Source organism: Rhyacophila brunnea, unplaced genomic scaffold (assembly GCF_057557595.1).
Source record: "Rhyacophila brunnea isolate RB1 unplaced genomic scaffold, BYU_Rbru_1.0 scaffold_2, whole genome shotgun sequence".
In the NCBI taxonomy this organism is placed as follows: domain Eukaryota; kingdom Metazoa; phylum Arthropoda; class Insecta; order Trichoptera; family Rhyacophilidae; genus Rhyacophila; species Rhyacophila brunnea.
In genome coordinates this window covers 15,204,919-15,226,847 of record NW_028232859.1, presented here as the reverse complement: position 1 = coordinate 15,226,847, position 21,929 = coordinate 15,204,919, and the positions used below count along the sequence as shown (strand labels likewise).

Sequence of the window (21,929 nt, the reverse complement as noted above, 5' to 3'; positions counted from 1 at the left end):
CACCCCCAAATATTTTATCCACGAGCCGCCACTGCCCACAAGTGTCTTATTATGTGTGAAATTATATTTTATAACAAAAACATATTGGTGGATCTACTACAACTGACAATGATGGAATACATTTAACTATAAATGTACCACATTAGCGTGAATTTAGATCGTTTTGACAGAAAATAAGTCATAGCTGGAGCGAGGCCAAACAAGAGAAAGTGATGCAATAGGCTTGATTTAAGTGATGTTGGGAATAGGGGATAAGTAATTTGTGTGCAGTAGAAAAAATCGCATCTGCCATGAACATTAACCATGAACATGCATGGTTAAATTGTTCCACTATAGTTACCATAATTTATATGATGTTAAAATATAATATAAGTTAAAATGCCCATTTATTCATTAGTTTTTCATGTTCGAATACAGTGGATCCAGTGAAATAAACCAATGACTAATAGCTCTGCAGGTGTCCATACTCTTAGTCTTTGAGCAATAATGATGACTTGTCAAGGACTGACCTTGCGGTAACAAAGAAGAGAGTAAAGTCGCTCGTTCAGCAGAGGTGGGTAACAGAACCGGCCACCCTCGCCTCATCACTTTCTGCGCTGCGTCTCGAGCGGATGCTCCGATTGTCGAAGGACTGCCCCCCGCCAATGCACATACAGCGGCACGCACACCACCCGACCACTCCACACGTTTGTTGCCCCCGCTCGCTAGCACGCCTTCCAACTAAAGCAATTTTAACAAAATATTAGAGAAAGAGGTACTACTTATGTCCAAATTATATACTATGATTAAATTATTATATGATTCAAGATTCTAACTTTTACATTGCCAATGTCTATGACCTAATAAATCTTTGACAAACATATTTTATCAAATGTGTTATAGCATTTCTTTTAAGAACATTAGTTTATTAAAAGACGAGAGATATTTATTACACTGCATAAAATATTTTATAAAAGTAATTATTGTAAAATTTTGACAATTTCGTCTGGCAACACTGCAAAGTACTCTATACCATAGACTGATCTTTGATAAAAGAGAATGTCGTGCTATTACCCTATATAAAAAAAACACCACTATCTCGAGACGTCAAGAAACATTTGTAGAGAAATGGTACTATTTCATGGAATACTACATGCTGGTGGATAACATAAATATATATATAGATCATTAGTATTACATATTGCATTCGAGATGTTGCTGTATTGGCATACGATGAGGATTTCCTGGATTTCCTCAGATCACCAATGTGAAGATTTTGAGACAAGTAAAACCAAGAGAACTTATAGCCTAAATATTTCATACATATTTTTAGCAAAGAGAAATTTGGGTACTGTTCGGTTATACCGGAGGCAGCGGAAAACGCATTTTGAAGATAGCCGATAAACTGGATTATTTGTTAGGTTAACCTAACCAAACCTAACCTAACCTAACCTAACCTAACCCAACCTAACCGAACCTAAACTAACCCAAACTAACAAATAATCCAGTTTATCGGCTATTTTCAAAATGCGTTTTCCGCTGCCTCCGGTATAACCGAACAGTACCGAAATTTGATTTATTACAGCTCATAATAGAGGGAAAGATAGACAGTGTAAGCAGAAGAAGATTCTCTTGGCTAGACAACCTACCTAACTGGCTCAGTGTCCAAGACTATGATGATCTGATAGGACTGACCCAGGATTGGGAGATGTACTGCAATTTGGTCGTCAACCTTCAATGGAAGACGGCACCAATAGAAGAGAAGAGCATATTGAAACAAATCAAATAATACCTGTAGTCTGAGAATATTAAGACATGAAACGGCAACACATTCTGTTTCTTGAGAGGATAACCAAGATGGAGGTTGTGAACTGGCTCCCCCGCATACCCATAGAAGCCGTTCTAGTTGCCTGAAACAGACAAGTTTTTCAATCACATATTCATAGTGATAAGAATAAGAGTGCAATAATTTTTTAAATACAAAATTGTACTGAAAACACTCACTTGAATGTAGGTTCAGTGAGGTCGAGAATAAATGGGAGGGCTGACGGCAGCTTTGGTGCAATCACTTCATTCCAAACGAGCGCCTGTGCAGGACCACAACTTACTCCTGCAATTGGTTACAGTATTTTTTCAAAACTTGATATCTTGTCAGGTTACGTATGTACTGGTTTTATATTAATTAATATTCATCAACAGAATAAAATTAATACCGATTATGAATGTTTTTAATATTAATACTATCAACCAAGGGTATTTGATGGAATATCAATTTCAATCCATTAGAATATGAATGTTTTATTTTCAATTCTGCACAGATGATCTCAGCATATTAACATGGTATCATTTTGTTTAACATTTATTATAACATTTTTAAAAAGTGTCCTTACGCAATACCACATAGCACAGAATCACCCAAATTTGAGAAAATCACATAGATTTATTATATCCTCACTGAGAATCAGATTTGAAACCCCTAGTACGAGAAGTTAGTCCTTTGCTCATTGGGCTATAAAGTCCGCTATAAACAGCTAATACCGAGACTACACATCTTAATGATTGTATTGTGCTAGTAGATAACCCGAAATAACTACAAGACACCATGTAAATCACAGTAACACGGAGTAATTGATTCTTCATAAAAGCATAAATTGAGCAAAAAATATAAAACTAATTTAAACTGTTCTATTAAGATTTTTAAAATTGACAGCAGTCTAAAAATATATTTATTATGCATCCTATACGGCAATAAGGTTGCCGACATATGCATTGAGCTTACAACTATATTCCTAGGACCCAGAGTCAAAATAAACATACCAATAACGGAGAAATTGTCTGCAGTACAGTCAATCTTTGATGGGATTTGCTGTGAATCGCCCCAACTCCATAGTTCACCATCCGAAGTCACAGCCATTATACTTGTCAGTCCCATTGACAGGGATATCACATTTTTACCTGAAACATTATCTCGTTTAGAAAGGGAGGAATGCGAGCATCGTTGAGGACATTTAATATACCATCTTTGAAATGAGCACTGATTGATTATTGTGAGCCAAAAACCATGTTTGTTAATTACAAAATATTTTTTTTGGTTGGGTATAACTAACCAATGATATTACAAGCTTGTCTATTAGATATTAGGTTCAAAAAAAGTAACAAATACCTTGTAAACCAGGAACTAATTTTGGTGTTAGGCTATCATCAATTGATCCACGGCTCAGTTTGAAGGAATTCACCTTGTTCCAAGTGTACACACGCCCTCTGGAAATAAAGAATAAATATAGTGTTTCAAACTGACAATCGTTACTGCAAACATTAATTTTATTGCTATCAAAGATCTCTCCTGAAATACACTGTTTCTTATCAAAGTAGTCTAATAATTTATTAGGTTGATAAAAAGATAGTGCACAAGCACAAACCTGTCTGTTAAGGCAGCATGTATAAGAGGGCCACAATAAACTTTCACAGCACCCCCGATCGGAAAAAATTGCATAGCAGCAGGGCCTGCACCTTCCGACAACGCGGGGGGAACTTCAGCGTCAGTGGGTGATGTCATTCCGCCCGCAATACACTCGCCCCAAACAAACATCTTACCGGACACCGAACAGCACAGGGCTAATTCGTCAACCCACCCTTAAAGAGAAATACAATTATTATTATACCTGCTTTATAAATTATAAAAGATATAAAATGCATAATTACGATAACAATTAAATGTTTCAAAAAATTTATTGTTAAAATAACCGAAAGGTCCGCTATGAATTGAATTTTCCTACTCCAACAGCCACATTTTTTAAAAATCAATTTCAGAAAGTTTTAATTCGTCTTATTTCTACTGATAAAAATATAATAATTTAGTTTATCATCCTGAATCAGTCTAGCCAGTATTACTAACGTTTGGCTATCAGAAAAGCATTTGAGTTTTTTCGATATAATTGACAAGAGTGTAATCTGCAGGTATCTGCCAGATATGTGTTTGTAATCAAAATCACTCGCATACAAATGAATTTCATGAAAAGTTTTGCTCGTCTTACAAAACACTTACAGACCAAGGTAATAGCAATGTAGTTGAATAAAACCAACAAGCCCCTGTTATAATATATTTAATCCATCTCGGGACACGTATCTACAATTATTTATACATGACTCAGTTTTTACGCTTTAATGTAAAATAAATAACTGTTGTAAAATTTAAACAAATACATACCGATTGAAATATCAAGCACCTTTTCACCGGTAGGCATCTGAACAATTTCAGGGACGTGTATCAACCGCGGACCCCACACTCCCCAGATATACAAATTTCCTTTCAATGTGATGGCGGCACTGTAAACAATAACAACGCTTAGGTATGAAAGTCGTTTATAAAATATTACGAAAAAATTGACACGTAGGATTTATACGAACCTTGAATACGGCCCAGCGGATACGGTTTTAACCTTCCTGTCTCTAAGACCAGGAATCCTGACAGGTCGGTCGCGTGCCTTCACAGATTGTCCCAGGCCCAACTGACCGCATCTTCCGCAGCCCCATGACCAAGCACCACCGCGTGCCCCCGCAGCTAGATATTGACGACCACGAAGATGACAAGATATTTGAACAATCCGCTCTTCTTCCACTCCTGAAAGTTTAAAAGTTGTACAATGATTCGCATGCCATAATTAAATGAAATAATTGGATTCAGTCAAACATATTGATACTACATATTAATGTAAGGCATTAGCATAGCATTTAATGACATTAACAGTTACCTAATACAGGATGCAGCTTGAGTGTATCATAAGGCAGCGAATAGAGGCATCCGTCTTCGGCCAAAAGTAGAGCTAAGAGTTCAGCGCAGGCAATCTGTCTCACTCTCAATCCTCCCAAAGCCACAGGTGCGAGGGGGGCAGACGAATGGGGAGACGGCTGTGCCGGGGCGCTACTGGTGGATGCTGCCGGAACTGGTTGTGGCGATGTACAGATGGACAACACTTCTTGAAGAGGCGGTTCCTCAAACTACACATAAAATATTCATTTTAATATTGTATGCGGTAATCTAAGAATAATATGAAAAATAAAAGTGATTAAATGAGCTATTAACCTCAGAGGGTTCGATGACAGGTGGCAGTAATGGACTGGCTAATCTATCGAGATGACACAAAATGGCGACACCGGCCGCACGAACGTTCACCGCACTATCTGCCATAGGCATTTCCAGGGATCTGCAAAAGGAAATTAAGTTAAATGTTGAAATAGACATATTATTATATCTATCGATGTAGATACATACTACATCGATATATTAGAAATAGCAAACTCTTTAAATGACATAAATTATTAGTACTTATTTCACGTAAGGGCAGTTTCGTCCTGATGGACATTCTCAATTATCTCCGTCAGGACAAAACAAGTCTTGAGTATATATAATTTTTTTGTGAAATAAGTACTAATAAAACACAAATCGACAATGATATATTTTTGATGCTTTTCCATGTTATTTATTTTTAATAAAGTATGCTACATTCTCACATCTTGTGTATATTCAATCTTAAATAAAAAATAATCAAAATTATAAAGACACAATAATATATCAGTGTGTACATCAGTTCTAAAATCATTTAGAACCTGTACTTGAAGTACGCGTGACTCATCTGCACAAACACCATCCATGTTAGTGGAGGGCGGCGTTTTGAGTTATCACTAATCTATTACTAACGGATTAGTTTAATATATCATATCAGTTTATTTGAAAACAACTCCATCTCAACCCGGGAGCACTTCGGCTTCCTGGCATCACTTTTAGTAGGTATCACTCTTTTTATTTAAGCCTTTGCTATACTGGAGTCATATGTATAAAAATAAATGAATATAAATCTGATATTTACCTGAGGTAGGTTTGTGTGGGGCTGGGTTCAATTAGTCGATCCGAATCATTTGATTCCTGAAGTTCAGAGTGAGGAATCTGCAGTTCTGACAGACGCTGCAAAAATGGACCTAAAGGAGCCGTGCATGCCTCTGGGCATAACCTACAAAATATACAAAAATTATACACATCAAGCAGTTGTGACAAAACCAATGGTACATGTATTTAAAAAAAAATTTAACTACATATCCCACATACCTGTTATCATGTGAAGGTAACTGCAGCAGAATAAATGTTGCTTTCAAGATGCGAGGAAGTTCGGCTTGACGGATGCATAGCTCCAATGTCAAGCAGAGAGCAACACGCCAATCCTCTGAACCGATGGCGCATCCTGCCTCTCTGCATGATATTAAAAACCATTGTGTTGAGTGAGCATAAAAACATTTTTGAAAAATATTGTGTTCTTTCCTTGACTTGGACTAATTGAGATATGGATCAAAAGCATGCCTGGGCAAACTACGGCCCGCCAAGTATTTCTGCGTGCGGGGCCCGCGAGCTTTAATCGTATTTCTGAAAAGAGATTACTTTTTTCTACATTTTAATGCCTTTTTAAAAATTGAATTTGAATATAGATGAATTGCACCATTTCGAGAAGAAATCTTCAAATTTTACAACACTCTTAATTCGGACAAATTCATTTGACATTGACATTCAACATTGACTGCTGACTAGATAATTACTAATTAATTACATTTAAATAGGATGCTAATTATATCTAATGGGTCACCTAATTGTTACACGCTAGGCGCGTCTTTAGCGTCCAATGAGGTAAGGATCCTGCTCGAAAAATGTTTTTTTTGTTTAAATTCTTTACGATCAAGTAAATTTAAGAATCTCAACTACAAAATTAACACTTGAAATTAAAAAAATGTTGAAAAATGTAAAACAGTTTCATTCTTTACATTAAACATTTTTACATGATAAAACTGAACAAGTGAAACTGCTTCAGTTTGGCCTTAACGGATGCGTGGTCAGTTCTGATTGATCTATTGCAAGGAGTGAACACGCATATGGATGAGACTGAACTAATGTGTTACACCGCCTTAGCACAGATACAAGGGGGAAAAAACAAAAAGAGAACAATATGGGAGAAAAATATCTATACTCGAAGTTGAGTCCAGGGGCTCTTCTTGGTCTTTCAGAAATATGAGTTCATTATAATACCATAGTTTAGGTTTATAAACTTGATCAGCAGACGCACCCGCTGCCAGATGCTTGAAATTTTTAAAATTCTTTTCTGAATAAGCTACCTACGTAAATTGTTTATATTTTTTGTGATTGTATCATGATTAGCTGTCAGTTCAATCGTCAAACCTTTATTCAAAAGCAAATCATAACAATCGTTATGTTTACCTTTATTGTACTTAGTAGTATTTTGATTTTATGAACCAAATGATTCTAGTGTTTTAGATATCTCAATGGATTGTAATAAAAAGTTGAATCACGACGCCATTTTGTTAAACAAACACAACGCAATCAATAGTATCACGCACAAGTCCCACACGGCTGCTTCCGACTGAAGGGATTTGCCACACACAATCTGAACAAACACAACGCGATCAATAGTATCACGCACAAGTCCCACACGGCTGCTGGTCGAGCTCCGACTGAAGGGATTTGCCACACACAATCTAGTCAGTCCATCCGGTCAGGCGGATCTAATTGAATCGCTTCAGTCGCTCTGACCGCCGTATGCGCATAGACCTCGAGGCCAAAATACCCACACACAGTAGGGATTTCCATCGGGTCAGGCGAAACTGAAGGTAAAACTGATCATAATAAATAATGTATGTCTAAAAATAGTATTTTACTTGCGGCCGGCCGTTGATTTTATATTGGCCCTTCATCCAAAAAGTTTGCCCAGACCTGATTTAAGAGATCAGTGATTTTCAACTGAATAGAGAGGCTTAAAAACTTAAGGCGTAATTAGTAGAATACAAAAAAACACTGAATAGTATTGGAATCTAAGAAACACATTATTTAGGCATATCTGGATAAAGAAATTCTGTCAAAAATGTGATTAGAACATTGGGTAAAAGTACATAAGTTATTAATTCAGGGGTGGCCAACCTTTTGCATACAATGCGCCAATTTTTTTCACAGACGAGTTCAGATGCGCCATACAACTCAAGCACTTTTTCTACGTTCTTAAGTTCACAGTTGGGGTTAGAAAATAGGGATATGGGGTAGGATCTGCTTCGCTTAGGGGAGGGAAAGGAATAACTAAATCACGCAATTAAATTAATTAATTTATGCCAGTTCAAAAAACACACGTTTATTGGAGCACCAATCTACAATAGTCAGAAATGATCTCTTGGACGAGAGGGTGATCGCTGTCGTGGAGCTACAGCTGCCGAAGAGTGTCGTTTGGTGAAGATAACTCTGGACTACAGTTGTTGGATGTGATAAGAGAGAGAGAGCTTTGAGCGGGACAGAGCGCTGAGAGTTTTTGAGCGTTTGGATTTCGCTAGTCTTTCAATGTTTGGTGTTAAATTTGTTACTGAGAGCAACAGAGAATTCTTCAAATTTGAATCAGTTATTCGCGACCTTGTTTTGCTTTTAATCAATTTCATGGATGCTTGTTTACATCTGTATGTCGATCCATATATAACTTTTTGAAAATTTTCTTAGCTCTGGGAAATGTTCACAGAATATTGAACGCCAGAAATTAATTATGTCAGAAGCATTTTGACCTGGAAAAAGCTCATCAAATTTAATTTTCAAAAATGAATTTGTTTTTAAATCAATCAGTTCCATTTGTATGTTACAAACGTTAGGCATCTGCATTACATTTTGTTCACTAAGTGAAAATGAGTTTATAAATGCGAGCATGCAGTTTTCTTCTTTAGTAAAATCATGAAAACGGCTTTCAAATAACCCTCGCAATATCTTGATTTTTTTCAATATATTTGGTCAAATCGCTATTATTCGCAGCACATTCATTCTGCTCTTGTGTGGAAATTGACTCACATCCTCATTTTCTAACTGAGAGATGAACAGTTTTAATTTCATTTTAAATGAACTGATGCTATGAGAGCACTGAGGTGTTGAAAATATGAAGATGGATTCAGTTATGGCGCCTACTTCAAAAGAATGTAAAGATGCAATGTGCCACGTTTGGCGCATGCACCACGATTTGGCCACCACTGCATTAATCGGTCAATTTTATGCTGTGTTTAATTCTGTAATTTTAAGTTGCGGATAAATTGACTAGTTCATAAAATAAAAATTTAATAATTTGGGAATAGCAATTTATGTAGGTATGGATGTATTTAACCCGGCACCTGCCTCAAAAATCGTATGACGCACCATAACTACGCATGAATTTCATTATCGTCTTTGTTCTATACTAAAAAAAGCAATAAAAAATATGTCACAGCTCCAGTCGAGAACCCAAAGCCATTAAGATAATTTCGACACACTAAAAAACCGTAATAAATCAGTTATAATATCAGAAACACTCGAACAAACGAATGCTATCCAAATTTGAAAGAACTTACCGCAAGTCGCCATTTTGTAGCAACTAGTTAGAGCTCTGCGCGGTGTGTAATATTTCGACACTTGTGCATACGTTCCCACGAATCGAGCGTTACTAATTTTCAAGTGCATATCGATAAATCACATATTAATGTCTTCGGGCTGAGTCGTAAACAAATATAAAGGGGACCCTTATAATATATTTAAACTACACAAACACTTCACTTATTGAATATTATTGATAAATTAACACGAACTCACATATTAAAAAAAAAAACAAATACAATAATAAACCTATTTTAAAATTCTTTAGATGTGTGATATATTTTAAAGCAAGGTGACAGACATAACGCAACATCACACGTTGGGCACATATAGCGAGAGAGTTTTGTTTTTTTCGGATTTTTTTTAGAATTCCCGCATACGAAACATCTTCTTCTAGGCTTATCGGTATTTTGTGTCGGTAAAATGTATTCTGGCAAATGTCCCGTTGCACTTTTGGGCAATAATCGTACGGGATTATCGCTAGTTGACGCTGTCGGCTTAGGCAGGGGTGCATTTGAAATTCTCACACAATATTTGTCCACTAGTTGTTTTATTACACAGAGTTGAAAATCGCCCAATGTTTTTTTGTCAGATTTAATAAATTTATATAAATAAAAAGCATTTAATAAATATAAGTCGATCATGTGGAATGCGACCTTTTTATACCACTTGATCGATTTTCTCATACACGACAAGTTGCTACGCATCATGTCGGACTTATCTAACGTACCCATATTTTTGTTATAATCTATAACACATTTTGGTTTTTCAATGTTTTCGCCAGTTCTATAGTTCACTTTTCCCGTTGGTCCAAATGATGCATCGTGGAGGGTGGATAGCATGTGAACATCCCTCCTATCGTGCCATTTCAGAGCCAAAAGTGGACTATTGTACTTAGCCTCGGTATCTCCCTTTTTCAGTTTGCTGAACTCTGGCATATCTTTACGATTTTTTCTCACTGTACCGCAAGCATTCGTTTTGTGAGAGTGAAGGTATTTAAAGAGCGCCGGACTCGAATACCAGTTATCACACCATAAGGTGTGACCTTTCCCGATATAGTCTTTCATTAGCGTTGTCACTACCGCACCGGAAATACCGAGATTTTCATTGTCTTGTATGTCAGTCCCTTCCCCACAATAAATTATAAAGTCAATAATATATCCTGTCATTACGTCACACATCACAGACATTTTTATTCCAAATCGATGTCTTTTGGAAGGAATGAATTGTTTAAAAATTAATCTACCCTTAAACACGATTATGCTCTCATCTATGCAAAGATTCTGATACGGTATCATCGTTTCCCTAAAAATTGTTCTTGTGTGTTCTAACAGTAATCTAATTTTAGCTAGTCTATCATTTGAGGCGGTCACACTAGGATCAGAAAAATGAAGCATTTGTAAAATAAGTTGGTATCGATTTCTAGCCATTATTTTCCCAAAAATGTCTGCATGCAGGTAAGGATCGGTACTCCAATGTTCCTCTATCGACGTGTGCTTATTTCGAGTCATCAGCATTGATACGGCAAAAAATGTATACAACTCCGGCACTGACGTGTCTGTCCAATTGTGTGACCGCGATTTCGGTCCGAGGTCTCCCGCACTGTACGAATGGTTAAAAAATGTATTCGTTTGGTTCACTATTTCCGACATTATATTTTTATTCAAAAAATGTTCAAAGAAAAGACATTCGGGAGAGGATTCGTCCAAGTCGTTCGATGTCACGCCAGATCGACAATCATTGAATTCGTGAACTATTGGAATATACGGACCAGTTCTCCATGACCGCAAAAATTCAATTGGCTCGTCAGAGTCCGTATCGTCAACATCATGATCAGTCTCATGTTGTTCCAATTCCTCTTCCGACATGTCATAATCTGAGTCCAATATCTCATTAGTACGCACATTTTCTTCCTCCATATGTACGCACTATAAAACTATGAAATGTTTTTAAAATGTTTAACTACAGTATTAAGAAACGCCAAATCACAGAAACCATTAAACTCACACACCATAGTTATTGATATCAGTATTAATTTTCACATTCACTAAAATGGGACACGATAGACAGTACAAAAAGTATTTTAAAAATCGCGATAAAATAAAATCATACGTTCAATAGTTAATCATGCCAGTTTTAATGTGATAAGTACACCAGACAGCAAAAAAATATTTATCAACGATTGCGGTAAATATTCAACTTGTATGCGATAAATACAATCCCGCGCAATGGCCCGCTCGGTTGAAAGTCTGTCGTATACTGCGCAGTCGCGGCGCGCAGTTCAAACTGATTTCTGTCGACCGGCAAAACTTGGCCGTACGAATTGGTTCGAAACTTTGGTGATTATTTTATATTTAGAACCAATGCTTTTAAAATATGTCATAGGTGGCAGGAGAAGGACAAATCAGGCCAAATTTACGTGAAAAAATCAGTCCCGTATGATAAATATGGACGCGGTGGCATCGATTTATACACATGCGCATTGCGAATTTGGCCGATTTGTACAAGGTGTGTGACATCGGCGCCGGCCGGGTTAATGTAGTTATATGACGTAAATTTAAAAAGGTCCTTTTTTAAAAATACAGTCTTTTTGTAAAAAATATATATTGAAATTAGATAATTCATGAATAATGCAACAGGCTTGACTATTACATGAATTAGCCAAAATTTTGCCCATTTCATGTAATAGTCAATTTCGCACATTCGGTGTAACATATACAAACACTGCAGAAGTAATTTTACATTATATCACTATGTTAGATCCTAAAAGGGTCATTTGGGGTTGGGACAGATTATTGTTTTTACGAGAAATGGATGCTAGCCACTTCCTTGACTTATTCATACTCTTGAGTCCAAACACATATTGAAAAACTACATGTGAATTTTCCAGACCCGGAATTCAAACCCGGGACCCACAACATTATACACGCTAACACGTTATCACTTGGTCATTTTGGGAGTAGAAAAAGCAATAGATATAGCAATAAATGTGGGTGAAGCAAAAAAAAAACTATTCATAAATTTTTTAAGCTTATATTATGAACAACAATTATTACTGGAAGATAATATATAATGGTAAATAAACGTTTATGTAAATCCTCACCCAGTGACCAGTTGATGCAAAAAATCAACTGCAGTATCAACCAGCTCCGGCCAGAGATCATCACCAGATTGTCCCTCATTCCCGGTAATGGAGGGGTACAAAGCGAGGGCGGGCAAGGCTTGCACTGCAGCTAAGGCATCTCGCAGAAGAGCAGCGCATTCGTCGCGAGCGTCTCCACCGCGCCAAGCACGTCGAGCCACTCCCAACGCCATTCGGAGCGCAGCTCGCGCTCCCACCCGGGCCAAGACGGCTCTCCAGCTGAATAGGTAAATTTATATCTACACTACGAGTACGTACACTATCAAATAAGAAATAATATATTCTAAGGTAAATACAAAATTGCAACAGGTAACAATGTCTAATGATGTAATGTTTTATCGGCTATCTGCAAAGTCACTGAGTTCAAAAATCATACAACATGAGTACATTTAAAGTTTTGCTTGAACAAAAACTACTATTCTTTGATCGTAAGGCTACTTCAGCTGAGGCATGGTCTAGAAAGATCGTGACTACGTGACGCGTGCAAACGACACGTGCAAAACAAAACATAATTTGTCATAAAAATTCAACATGCGTCCATATAATGTTATGTTTATTGTTATATTAGTAATAATATAATATATCCATTGACTTTTCTTTTACTAACTATCGACTATCGCTCTCCGATTGGTAACGAGTCCGAAATTTTGTCCCACCTATTGTTGAAAATTATTTGCCGTTTCACTGAAGTATGCTCTTAATACACAATTTTTACATTGTATACTAGCATTGTTTTCAGTGCTGGATTTATTTTTGAATGGGTTCTGGACTAATGCATATTGGGGGCCCCAAAAAGCCAATTTACTCCGGTTGGATGAGTTTAATTGCAACATGCGAATTTTATTGGTCTGATGACAAATGATTTCATTGAAGCATGAGCCGCTAAACTATTCACGAAGCTCGCTTTCCAAAAATAATAAACTGAACTGCAACACCTTCAATTGTGGTACATATTAACATGGGAAGTATCATATATTTGTGCATTGTTGAAATTTCTTCAGATGGCATATTATATTTTGCTGCATTTGATTTCAATATTATGTTTGATGAAATTATTTTTGTCGAGATCGGCGCTGCTTCCTCCACTTCAAGATTTTTTCAGGCACCAATTCCAAAAAGCCCCTACCAATTCGGAAGCCCTAGGCTAAATCCCCTTTAGCCGTACGGTAAATACGGCCCTAATTGTTTTTTTACAAAATATGGTGGGAATGCCACTAAGATAACACACATTTTTATATGAAATAAATTAAGTTACTTGTCAATCATGCCTATAATAAACAGTCTGTTGCAAAGATGTTGAATCTTCTTCCAGATAGAGTCTTTAGGGGTTTCCCTATAAAAATCACTGAAGCAAGTTTCAGTTTGACGACAGTGCCATTTTTTTATGGAGAAAAGAAAAAACATGGTGGAAAATATGAAGGGTTCGTATGAAAATTAGAGATCCTAGAGATACCTTTGTTTGCTTCACTTTCATACTTTACGCCCAGTCGCACATTGAAAATCGTCTCGATTGGGATATAGTCATAAATCAATACTGGGCGCAACTTCCGTGCACATAGGCGAGATGATGCTGGGACAGTGACATCACTCAGCAAGCCAAAATGAATGACGAAAGGCGACATTTTCATATTATACCTGTGCCGCATGTCGGGTGAAAATTGTTACATGCGACACCAGCTGTTTTTTTTTCAACACTAAAAGGTTGCAATCTTACTGTAAGCGGCAGTACATTTAGTTACATGCCAACAAAATCACATTGACAAATTCAATGTGTTGCAGTCGAGACGAGTTTGTATGTGAGACCCAGCGTAAGTTCCATCTCTAAACAAGAAAAATTTCTTTAACGTCTTTGATCTGTCCAAAAAATGTAATATAATATGAATGTGGCTAATATAATTCATATTCCACTAAAAACATTAGTTTGGAGATTTATCATAGCAAGCCAATGATTTATTTATTCTTTATGTAAAATCATTTACCTACTTACTATCTTCTAGTATCAAATATTAATATACAAAAATCCATATGCCTTCAAAAGTATGCCAGCAACTTCTAAAAGTACTTTTATAAATACTTCTTCTTCATTCATGTCCGCTCCTTAGATGGACCATTTGTACACCATGCAGCGCCTCCAAGAATCCCTGTCCCTTATATTAAATACACTGTCATAATAATATCATGAAGAGGACAAATCTTTAAACATCTCTACGTGTTCCTGTGAAATACATGCAGTTATATTAATATCCGACTTACTTGACAGGTTCAGTATCTTCGGTGCTGAGGGCTTCTGCGAGGGTGGGGTTAGGTTTCTCAACTTGCCAACACTGAGAGCTTTCAGTCGAAGTAGGCAATTTCTCTGAGGCATCATAATTCCTTAAAAATATTAAGAATTCAATAATTACACTGATTGAAACAATTGAAAATAGAGATAGGGACAAAACTAACCCTGATCATAACTGAAATTTGTGGATTGAGTATTGGACTACAATTTCCCTTATTTGAATTATATAATGGCTTTCTGCCAAGAAGCGACCATTACCAATAAAGTAATATCTCTAACCAAACATCTATTCAAGCAAACCATAGAATATTTAACAATGTGTTTGAAAGTAAAGTTAATTAAATACTTAATACAGTTTCCAAAATAGTAAAGTATTGGGGTATTATTCTTGAATAGTTGATGGAGGAAGAGAGGAAGGATTTCATCTTTGAGTTTGAATACTTAAGCAGATACAAATCATATCTTTGTAGTCTTGACAATAGTGTAACAACTGAAATAGCTATGGACTAATAAATCAATGTAATTTATTTATACCATCATTTAGTAAAATTTAATTCTACCAAGTACCTACTTAAATTAACTATTTCTTTTATTCAACGAATAATTCACAAGATTTAAGAATGTTCCATTCTAATTATTGAACATACATAATTTTGAAAAACACTTTCTGAGAAAATATATTATAGCCAATAGAAAAAATCGTTTTTTGAAAAAAGTAAGCCACCCCCCCAGGGAATCAAACCCTGCATCTCCCGGGTTTACGCCCCATCCACGCATTACCTCTATGCTACATACTAATTGCGACAAATTTTAACTATTGGCCACTTTTAATAACCACTCATCAGCGCTCTTCTAAATCAAGCTACTTTTGTGCTCGGGATCAGGATTTATGGTAAGGAGATGCAGGGTTCGATTCCCTGCCGGGGTAGCTTACTATTTTCAAAAATAGATTTTTTCTATTGGTTATAATATATTTTCTCAGAAAGTGTTTTTCAAAATTATGTACCTACTTAAATGTTAACTCAACAATTAATTAATAATAATAAAAAATAACGCTACATTGATTGTAACGTTACAATACAGTAGTATATTAAATTTTATTATACAATTACCTAGAGAGCGCCAAAAGATGTCGCCTGGTGAGCAAGCAATGACGTCTGACAGCCGCTAATGGTCCACAGGTCGTTGATATATCAACAGCGCGGGATACCATTTCATTACCTAACGTTTCCAGTAATAATTCGACTGCCGCATCATCTATATTACACAGAAAAGAATTGATTACATTGAATTTAGTGATTTCAAAGAAACTGTACAATGCTGTTTAAATACGAGATTGGTTTAATCACAGAACAGATTAATAATATAGTAATGCAAAAACCAATCGCCATAGACCTAAACTTTGATGACAATTTTGATTTATGACCTAATGAGGGCAAGCCATTAAACACATGAAATACAGAGTTCCCTGAATGTCCTCAAATATTACCAATATTGAATGCGCATTGCGTTTACGTGACAAACTTTCATGCATATTATGATACAGACGTAAATATGGAAAATAACACATTCTTTAACAAGTGTTTAAGTTTATCCCATATTTCTTCATACTCAAGAATTGTACCTTCTTACAACCACACCCATAAGGTAACACACTCCCCATTATTTTTGTTTTCCCTGGGTTTAATAAATAGTATTTAGTAAAATGTAGTGACGACTAGAATATAGGGAGTAATATGAACTTTTTGTATTTTTAAACTCATAATTTTATACTTTGGCAGCATTGAATGCATCATTTGTACAAAAAGACAGTGGCGGCCTGTTAACATCTTGCTTTGATTACTTATATGTTATTTGCGATTTTATGTGATGTTTCACTGTACAAAAAACTTTCCTTTAATGGTGCAACAATAGTACAGGGCACTCTATGTCAGTTCAGCTCTGGTAAATAAATATGCTGAACTTGTTACAACTGAATCTGTAATACAAAATGACATTGGAGGTTTTTCTTCAACATCTTTGGTACGTACCTAACCACTGTAAAAATTATAATTGTTGGTTATATTTATATATTAGTGAATGAGTAACAACTAACCGGGTTCAGGCCCCCAGTGCCAAGAGGCAAGCAGAGATCGTGAAGGCGGCGGCGATGGGGGCGGGGGCTTCCGTGGTGGGAGAGAGAGGCGAGCGCAGGATGAGCATGAGCAGCCGGATGTCGGACCGCAAACACCTTCGCAACATGTGCAAGACAGCGCCTGTAATTACACACCATTATTGAACATCCTTTACTTGTTATCATTATTACCATCAGATTGTATTATAGCCTAATGACACCTGCTACTTGAACGATAAGCTACTGCAATGCCAGAGAGACATCTTGAGACAGATTTACAACATAATATGCAATTAAATACAATTTACTGAAAATTTACCTTTAAAAATGTTATAATTAATACGTCTCTAAAAACTAAAAAGTGAAATACATACTTACATATTTTTTAAATTCTATGATTAACTAACAATTTTAAAAAATCTTGTTTTAAAAGTGATTCTATAATGTCTTTCATACACCTACGAGAGAACTTCTCAAACTACATTCCCAAAAAAATAAGTAATAATAAACAGAAACTTTAGAAAATATATTATCTTATTATCTTTGAAGTGAAAGATATTTATTTTTGGATACGGATAATTGTAACACTTTCAATGGTAAGTACTCAATAAATTGTATACTTCGAAATTCCGTCATTAGATTCCCCAATAGCACTACTAACACTCCCCCTAAATATTGCAGACTGACTTATTATTGGACTTTTGGTTACTAATTTATCATATTAGAGAATAAATGAAATTGAAATATTGAATGATAAGGTAACATTATTCAATTACCATTCGGTCGATAGTACAGTATAACCTCGTTTTTACATGCCCGGAATTCACGTGTTCCCGGTAATTGCGTGTAATTTTTCAGTCCCGATGTATTTCAGTACATTTAATACCCACATTTACGTTTTTCTTTCCCGCGATTTACGTCGGAAAAATTCAAAATATGCTAGTTACGCGCGCTTATCCAGTGTGATGTTATAGAAGGCTGGGAAAGGATTTCAGACCAACCCCTGGAGGATTATGTAAACCTTGACTCCAATGTTATGACATCAGCTTGGTGGAAGTGGATGACATTGTTGACAGTCATTTAACACCAGCAGACTTGTCTGCTGAAGAACTGTCTGATGAAGAAGAGGTTGATATTCCAACAAAAGAAGAAGCAATGAGGTTCATCGAGGGTTTAAAAACCTACTTTACAAGCTTTGCTGATATTCAAGATGACACTTTCAAATGTTTATATAGTCTTGAAAGAGAATTACATGACAAAAAAACAATATACATGATTTTTTTAATAAGAAACAAAAAAAATTTCAATAAAAATTTAAATTGAAGTTGTTTTTTAGTAAAACGTTATTTTTTTAAAAACATAAAATTTAAATGTTCTTTTTTTCAATACCCCCCTTTTACATTTTCCCTCCAATTAGGTTTTTTTTTTCAGTCCCTTAAAAAACGTAAAATAGGGTTATAATATTAAGGTGATTCATCAGTGAAACGGCAAATAATTTTCAACCATAGGCGCTCGCTCCAGTCGCTCCCATTCAGAGAGAGAATGTAGAGCCGGAAACACGTCATTTTTCTTCGTGATGGCGACGGCCGTAATAATTCTTAAATCGTGTAAATTACTTTAAAAAGAAAACATGTCAATGAATATATTATTATTGTTACTGATAAAACAATAAACAGAACATTAAATGGACACATGTTGGATTTATAAGACAAATTATATTTGGTTTGACATGCCTCATTTGCACCCACGACCTGCAATCCGCGTATCGCCTAGCGACGATCTTTTTAGACCGTGTCTCAACTGAGGTATGGCCTTAATACATTATAATAATATAATGTATTAATATTATAACATTATTCAGTTATTGATGTGATGGTTAGGTTTTTCAGAGAATTCAGTATATATAATTTATCCACAGAGTAGAGGTTATATCAACAGACTTTTTGATGTGGAATGGTATGGTTATTCGCCTTTGTAATTTTTTCCGGATCCAGGATTGATCTTGCATCCACGGTTTCATAGACGCACACTCTGCCAACTGTGCCACCAATTTGTTAACATATCTTCTTCAAATTCCTATTCTATCAGAGACCAAATCATTCTCATATATTTAATAGGTGTTTTTCGCCCACTGTTTGCACTGCTGCATGTTTCGCAGCCCCGCAAATAAATCGCCATCAGTAAAAAATTCCATGATTTGAGTTATCACTCATAGTATATTATGTATATACCAACTTCTATATGGAGTCTTTTACATCATAGCGCTGCATGCGCTGACACTGTTACGTCACGTGATTTTTGCTCGCTGATACTATTACATCACATACTCTGTATATTGACTTGTCATAGCAGATACTCTATATCTGGCATTGTTGAGAGGAATTGAAAGCTTTCTTTTCTGTTTGTCCTCCTCATAATACGTATAAATTTGAAATAATGCTTTTTGACTGCTCTGCAAGGGTTTAGGCATTTTAATGTAGTAGTGAGAAAACTAAATGCAGGAGGAGGGTTTTTCTAGAAATGACTGCAGCGACTTGATATAGAAGTCACACAATAGATAATTATTTAAATACTCATCATACACTATACAAAAGGATGCAATATTTATATTGCTTTTTATAAAAATATTTGGCGTTGGAAAACATCCAAGCTGATTCTCTCTATTTAACAAATTTTGACTTATGATGGTTTAATGCAGGGGTGGGATCTTTCATAGAATTAAGCAAATTTAATGTGTCACTGATTCCTCAAATAAATGCAATACGTACCTTAAGGCCGCAGTAGAACTTGCCGTTGTCGGCTTTCCTGGCAGGTGCTCCGGCGTCGTTCATTGCGAAGGTATCAGCAATGCAACGGAGTTCACCGTTGCGCACCATCCAATTGTAAAGTTGCCATGCAGCAGAGGGGCAACGGAGAGCTTTGAGGGGGGCCACACGTGCCCATCGGCCGTCTAACGAACGAGCCGCCCACAGCACGGGTCTGCTTTCCCACTCGCACCCTGCACCTTCCTCCTCCGACACCGACATCTGCTAATTATTTCACAATGACATTATTATCCGGGATTCACAGAACTACCAAAACCAATGAGTATCAATTTTTGTAAAAGTAATGTTTATTAAACATTAGTTGCCAAATCATACGCTTCCATTGACTATCCGTGAAAATCTGAGAGCAATGGTAGAGATTGAGCCGGCGGGACACCGGAAAAAATCTCGGATGACCGACGGACCCCAATCACACAATAGATTTCAAATATGATACCACAGAAATTTGAAACTGTTGTATCAGGTCATGTACAATAATTCCTCGTTTCTTTTTTATCACCGCTTTGTGATTGATCGAGCAGTCTTTGCATTTTCATGTCAGGCACTTCGGCCCCATAAAGATTCTTCTCAAAGATATCCACGTTTATCTCATATTTGCTCAATGTTTAACATTCCGATTCATTCATTATTAATAATGAGCACAGGAATTGTTTTGTTTTTCTTAGAGGCAACCCTGTTCTTCAGACACTTTTGGAGACGAAAATCGAACTTGTTGGCAAGGTTGACTCAGTGATTTATTTCTTTGCTTGCGTTATTAGTGTTAGTAACAAGCGACCCGAGATAAACAAATAAATTCCCTAGAGCCTCATATTTGCTGCAGACATTTTTAAAGAAATTAAAGAAACACTTCAAACAGTTCATTGAATTCATCTTTGTACATTCTGTATGATTAAATTTTTAGCAGGTTTTATGGTTGTTATAACAATACATGATTATGTATGTTATCACAATGTTGAAATAATTAAACAAGAATAATGTTATAATATAGGTTGATACAGATATTAGAGAAACAATCAAAATTAAACATATGATTTTTTCGTTCACCATTTACTCGTTCTAAGAGTGGGAAGAGGAAAAGGGGATCATCACAAAAACCCCTGCAATGGCTCAAAATATATTTTTAATATCTGCATCCTGGGGTTCCAATCCGGATCCACAATGTCACACAGTGTGACAACACTATTTCATAGGGCAGGGTACCTGCATTTATTTCTCTGACTGAAATGATAATACTCTTATTTAGACATTTGATTGCTATTTTGATATGAATAAAAATATATTAATTTCTTATTAATAATTTGGTATAGTTAATATAAAAAAATAGTGTGTAGGTACATAGGTACCTGGTAGATTTATATTTTAATGAATAGGAGCCTTCATTGTCTGAATTATTTGTTATTATACAAAAATGGAGAATATTCGATCCACGAGTCCGCAATACAGCCTGAATGCTTTCTACTGATTCATAAAGGCGGTCAAATAATATTACAAAAGTGTTGAGCAATTATTGTCATTATACGATCACTTACAAAACCGCCTAGGCGCTAATATGACATAACGTAAAACTGGTTATTTATTTTGCAACTTTTGTATTTGTCGAGTGTTTCTAAGCAAAAATACAAATCTTATCGATTTATTTTAATTTATAAATTTGTATTTTGAATGTTATAATGCGTGCGGTTGTCTTTTCGGCGACTGACTTCTTTATTTTTTAATTATTTATTTGATATCTTCTAAAGGAAAACTATATTGAGAGTTATCTATATCTAGAAAATCAAACCTCGTTTATTGAATCCAGTACTCGCAAAGCCTCTTCGTTGCGTCCATTCCTTATTTTTAAATATATTATAGGTCAATAAAATGGGTGTTTTAAAATGTCAGATTTTTATTTATTTTATATAGGTAAACTGTCAAGTGAATATATACTTTTTAAATGTACGCTTTGTAGCTGTTCACGATAGTTGTCTTAGCGCCAATGATATATTATAGGTAGGTATATAGATATTAATTATTCTTTTATTTTTTATAAAAAGTCTAGTATATTTTTAGGCATTTAGTACGAATAAAAATGTTAATTTTGAATACGGGATTTAAAGGAAAGCTTTTTATTTTAATAATACAACGTAGGGTGCTGCACTCTACAAACAGGAAATCGTTTATTT

At 35.7% G+C, this 21,929-nt stretch overlaps 1 protein-coding gene across 1 annotated transcript in view; it reads right to left on the bottom strand.

Moving 5' to 3' along the window:
• HERC2 (E3 ubiquitin-protein ligase HERC2) overlaps positions 1-21,686 on the bottom strand; it is a 71,531-nt gene extending 49,845 nt beyond the window's left edge. Inside the window, exons 1-18 of the mRNA XM_085946474.1 lie at positions 21,548-21,686; positions 19,711-19,971; positions 16,925-17,084; positions 15,942-16,086; positions 14,802-14,921; positions 12,510-12,767; positions 6,083-6,223; positions 5,847-5,987; positions 5,063-5,183; positions 4,731-4,977; positions 4,387-4,600; positions 4,187-4,305; positions 3,399-3,612; positions 3,143-3,240; positions 2,797-2,934; positions 1,984-2,089; positions 1,772-1,889; positions 510-720 (exon numbers count right to left, since the gene is read on the bottom strand). Of these exons, the coding sequence (XP_085802600.1) occupies positions 510-720; positions 1,772-1,889; positions 1,984-2,089; positions 2,797-2,934; positions 3,143-3,240; positions 3,399-3,612; positions 4,187-4,305; positions 4,387-4,600; positions 4,731-4,977; positions 5,063-5,183; positions 5,847-5,987; positions 6,083-6,223; positions 12,510-12,767; positions 14,802-14,921; positions 15,942-16,086; positions 16,925-17,084; positions 19,711-19,968 (2,809 nt within the window). The 5' untranslated portion in view covers positions 19,969-19,971; positions 21,548-21,686. The remainder of the gene's footprint in view (positions 1-509; positions 721-1,771; positions 1,890-1,983; positions 2,090-2,796; positions 2,935-3,142; positions 3,241-3,398; positions 3,613-4,186; positions 4,306-4,386; positions 4,601-4,730; positions 4,978-5,062; positions 5,184-5,846; positions 5,988-6,082; positions 6,224-12,509; positions 12,768-14,801; positions 14,922-15,941; positions 16,087-16,924; positions 17,085-19,710; positions 19,972-21,547) is intronic.
• Between the last annotated feature and the right edge of the window lie 243 nt (positions 21,687-21,929).